The sequence below is a fragment of the Dendroctonus ponderosae genome, unplaced genomic scaffold (genome assembly GCF_020466585.1).
Source record: "Dendroctonus ponderosae isolate FM_Combo_2020 unplaced genomic scaffold, Dpon_F_20191213v2 Dpon_F_20191213_11, whole genome shotgun sequence".
NCBI lineage: Eukaryota > Metazoa > Arthropoda > Insecta > Coleoptera > Curculionidae > Dendroctonus > Dendroctonus ponderosae.
Window position 1 is genome coordinate 3,552,454 of NW_026017213.1, and position 5,121 is coordinate 3,557,574.

General features: G+C 36.6%; 1 protein-coding gene across 6 annotated transcripts in view; it reads left to right on the top strand.

The window, feature by feature from the left end:
* LOC109546312 (GATA-binding factor A) overlaps window positions 1-1,321 on the top strand; it is a 36,333-nt gene extending 35,012 nt beyond the window's left edge. For 4 of the 6 annotated variants that reach the window (XM_048662555.1, XM_048662554.1, XM_048662556.1 and 1 more), the window contains exons 5-6: window positions 139-647; window positions 702-1,321. In XM_048662555.1, the coding sequence (XP_048518512.1) occupies window positions 139-647; window positions 702-834 (642 nt within the window). In that variant the 3' untranslated portion in view covers window positions 835-1,321. The remainder of the gene's footprint in view (window positions 1-138; window positions 648-701) is intronic. The other 2 variants (XM_048662558.1, XM_048662559.1) reach the window with 2 other exon arrangements.
* The last annotated feature ends 3,800 nt before the right edge of the window (window positions 1,322-5,121 follow it).

A 5,121-nucleotide genomic window follows, 5' to 3' on the forward strand; every position in this document is an offset into this window, starting at 1 on the left:
GCCAATTTTGAATCTCCCTGCGTATCACGTTCCGATACGTAAAAAGTAGTTTTTTGCACAAATTTGGCCAAAAACCAGTTTGCAAGTCGAGAAATCAGCCGTAAAAAAATGTGGCTAATCAAAAGGTTTGTTGCATAGACGGCCACCCGCCGCTTAGGGCTCTGCTGCACGAACTGTGGTACGAGAACGACGACGTTGTGGCGCCGCAACAACGACGGCGAGCCGGTTTGCAATGCGTGTGGCCTCTACTTTAAGCTGCACGGGGTGAACCGGCCGCTCGCCATGCGCAAAGACGGCATTCAGACACGCAAACGCAAACCAAAGAAGGCGGCGAACGGCGCGCAGAACGGCGTGGAGAGGGAGGACAGTAACTCCGCCCCAGCCGAAGGTAGGCGCGCCTACCCTGATAGTGGGGATTGGGCATTGATTGATGCTCGTTTGCTTGCAGCAGTGGAGGCAAAGGCGACGAATGCGGTGCAACATCAGTCGCCCAACCACCAGCAAAGTTGCGCTGCGCAATCCAACAATCCCCCCAACCCGCATGAGAAGTCGCCCTTTGGGGGCGAGCGGCCCTATTTGGGGCAGACGTCGCTGCTGCCCTCTACCAGCACCAGCTCAATCAAAAGCGAGCCGGGGTATGAGTACAGGTGAGGAATCCGTTTTCAACCCCTAAAGCGTGTCTTCACCCAAGTCCATTCCAGTTGTCTTCAGAACCAGCCGACCTACCCCTATCAGCAGCTGTTCGGGTTTCCTAGTCCTTCCTCAGGCAACGAGATGGCGTACCATCACCAACATCATGTGACAGCAGCTGCCAAACTCATGGCCTCCTCATAGCCCCTGATGTACATCTAAAGCTAAGTTCACAACTACTCAATTTGTTGCTGCAACTCGAGAGTTGTTTGTGCAAAAATACAAAAATGCCTCGTTTGAACTAACAATTAAATGCAATTCCCCAGGAGCTGCAACCAATTGCGTAAGTGTGAACCCAGCCTTAATCCTCTGTGGTGGCTCACATTGAGTCCGGTTGCAACCCCCTTATTAATTAATCGATTAATAAGCATTCGATGTGCAGTTTGTACATATTTTGTACATACTTAGGTAAACCTAGACTATTGGCACTGACGAAAATTATTTAATTCGCTATTATTATATTGTATGTAAGTAGATCGTTGTTTTTAAGGCCACAAGCTGTAAAGAAAGTCTAGAAATGTGCAGTATTGTTATGAAAAATGTACGATTTTAGTAGTTTATGTAGGTACTTATTAGAAAAAAAACAGTCAACGTTTTTGCCCTTTTGAGTTAATAAATGAGTTAAAAAGTGTCTGGTGTTTTGAACATGCAGGGTGGTGCAACCAAGACGGGGAGGACGATTGTGGCTAACTGGTGTGTAATTTTGGAATAACTTTTAATGCGATCTATTAATTACTAAATTAATTTTTTATGGAACACCCCCATATATTATTATGCAATATTGAAGCTCTTTCAACAACCTTTTGCAAAATACTAAATTATCAATTTTTTAAAGCGCAAGTTTCTGAGTAAGTAGATCGATTACAAAGTTAAACTTTTGCAGCAATTAGCGCCATTAAACTGTCTCTACCACGGAATACGTATGTTTGAAAGCGGGTTTGAGACTAGATTAAAAACTCCTTTTATACCTACATTTTTCCCACTAAATCTAACTGAAAATTAGTCCAAAATTCGTGTTTTTAGTCAATTACATCGTATATTTTAAAAAGTCGTAACTTCTAACCGAGAATAAATTTCTTTCTGAAATTTTTGCATTCGGTAGATAATGAATATGTTCAAAAATGTGCGAATTTAATTCAAGTTGCAATTAATCCTATTTTTTTGGTAAATGTTGTAACTTTAGGTTAAAAATGAGCGTTTTCGGTCAATTACATCGTATCTTTTAAAAATTCGTAACTTCAAATAGAGAACAAATTTCTTTTTGAAATTTTTCAATTCGATAGATAATAGATGCGTTAAAAAATTTGCGAAATTTCATTCAAGTTGCAACTCATGCCAATTTTTGCGATCATTGCAAATGCAGGTCAAATATGAGAATTTTTAGTCAACCACATCGTATATTTTAAAAATTCGTAACTTCTAATCGAGAAGAAATTTGCTTTACGAATTTTAGCATTCTGTAGATAATTAACATGTTCGAAAATGTGCGAAATTTCATTCAAGTTGCAACTAATCCTAATTTTTGTCGAGTATTGAAAATTCAGGTCAAAAATGAGCGTGTGCGGTCAATTACATCGCCTTTGTTAAAAATTGGTAACTTCTAATCGAGATCAAATTTGCTTTAGGAATTTTTGCATTCGGTAAATAATGAACATGTTCAAAAATGTGCGAAATGTTATTCAAGTTGCACCTAATCCTATTTTTTTGGTAAATATTGTAACTTTAGGTAAAAAATGAGCGTTTTCGGTCAATTACATCGTATATTTTAAAAATTCGTAGCTTCAAATAGAGAACAAATTTCTTTTTGAAATTTTTTAATTCGATAGATAATAGATGCGTTCAAAAATTTGCGAAATTTCATTCAAGTTGCAACTAAAGCCAATTTTTGCGATCATTGCAAATGCAGGTCAAATATGAGAAGTTTTAGTCAACTACATCGTATATTTTAAAAATTCGTAACTTCTAATCGAGAACAAATTTGCTTTACGAATTTTCGCATTCTGTAGATAATGAACATGTTCGAAAATGTGCGAAATTTCATTCAAGTTGCAACTAAAGCCAATTTTTGCGATCATTGCAAGTGCAGGTCAAATATGAGAAGTTTTAGTCAACTACATCGTATATTTTAAAAATTCGTAACTTCTAATCGAGAACAAATTTGCTTTATGAATTTTCGCATTCTGTAGATAATGAACATGTTCGAAAATGTGCGAAATTTCATTCAAGTTGCAACTAATGCCAATTTTTGCGGTCATTGCAAATGCAGGTCAAATATAAGAAGTTTTAGTCAATTACATCGTATAGTTTAAAAATTCGTAACTTCTAATCGAGAACAAATTTGCTTTACGAATTTTCGCATTCTGTAGGTAATGAACATGTTCGAAAATGTGCGAAATTTGATTGAAGTTGCAACTAATCCTAATTTTTGTCGAATATTGAAAATTCAGGTCAAAAATGAGCGTTTTCGGTCAATTACATCGTCTATTTTAAAAATTGGTTACTTCTAATCAAGATCAAATTTGCTTTATGAATTTTTGCATTCGGATAATGAACATGTTCAAAAATGTGCGAAATTTCATTCAAGTTGCAACTAATCCTAATTTTTGGTGAATATTGAAAATTCAGGTCAAAAATGAGCGTTTTCGGTCAATTATATCGTATATTTTAAAAATTGGTAAGTTCTAATCGAGAACAAATTTTTTTTAGGAATTTTTTCGTTCGGTAGATAATGAACATCTTCAAAAATTTGCGCAATTTAATTCTAGTTGCAACTAATCGCAATGTTTGCGTAGGTACATTGCAAATGAGACAAAAATGAGTGTTTTTAGTCAATAACATCGTATATATGTTTTAAGAATTCGTAACTTTCAATGGAGAACAAATTTTTTTTGAGAATATTTTCAGTCTGTAGATAATGAACATGTTCACAAATGTGCAAAATTTCATTCAAGTTGCAACTATTCCTAATTTTTGGTTAATATTGTAAATTCAGGTCAAAATATGCGTTTTCGGTCAATTACATCGTGTATTTTAAAAATTCGTGACTTCTAGTAGAGAACAATTTTTTATTGAAATTTTTGCAATCGATAGATAATAGATACATTCGAAAACGGGCCAAATTTCATTCAAGTTGTAATTAATCCTAATTTTTGCGAGTATTGCAAATACAGGTCAAAAATGAGTTTTTGGTCAATAACATGATATATTTAAAAAAATGTCACTTCTAATGGCGATCAACTGAAAATTCTACATTCGGTAGATCATAGATATGCCAAAAATTACACGAAATTTCATTCAAGTCGTACCTAATTTTCATTTTTCAAAATATTGCAAATGCAGGTCAGAACCAATTCTTATCGCCTCTAATCGAGATTCTCTTAAGTTCGCACCAAACGGGAATTTTTTTTAGTTAGAAGTTATTTATCATAAAAAAGTGCTGCTTTATACACAACTTAAAATGCAACTTTCAGATTTTTTTCAGTCGAAAAATATGAATTTTGCTCACTAAATTAAATCCTCGCTATCGAATTAGTCCTTGAAATCAGTTTTTACGAAAGTTTGAGACATCTGAGCTTGATAGATGAATATTTATCGATAAGGAAAAGTCATCGGTTCTCTTGTGTGCTTTGTTTAGAATTTCAAATATATTCCGCAAATCAAAACAAAAGGTAAATAGCGGGGGAGCAAATAAATTATTCAAAAACCCCAAGTGTTTGCTGTCCAACTAGTTGAGCTTTGGCCTCTGCTTGGAATAACATCTATTAGCGAACGCAAGGGCTGTTTTTGTCCAGGCTTGGGCCCTTAGATCAGCACACAACTGATGCTTTTGCTGCCGCCCTTCAGGGCAACAGCCCGTAAAAGGGTGCGAGCGGCATTTAACGATCGACTATTGCCGCCGATCAAACATTAATAGATCAGGGCGCGCTGTCCATAAAAGTGACCAAAGATTTATCGTCCAGTGGCGCACTAAGTTCCAATTGCTCCGGGATACATTTTGAATTAATCCAACTTAAGTTGGGGATGTTCATTTGTCAGCGAAGCACAGATTTTCAATTGAATTCCCCAAGCAATGAACAAATAATGAAGGGAAGTTTGATAAGTGTCCAAAATGGGACACCCTGTATATTACATGAGTTTCGCCCCGAAACTGCTCAACTTCACTTCAGAACATCAGTTCATCAGGCAAGGGCGGACCAGAGGGGGGTCATGGGGGTCAAGAACCCCCATTCAACTATTTCTCTATCCAACGATGCCAAAACGATTTCTCTGGCTCGAATGGTTCTTGAGAAACTTCGAAAAAAGCAGCGTCATGTTCAAGTGGATTTTGCAACTCAAACAAGCATTTTTTGAGAAAACTGCCAACATTTCCCCATCCATGGTTCACTTTCTAAAAAGGTCATTTATTTCTGTCTAGAATGATGTACAAATGAG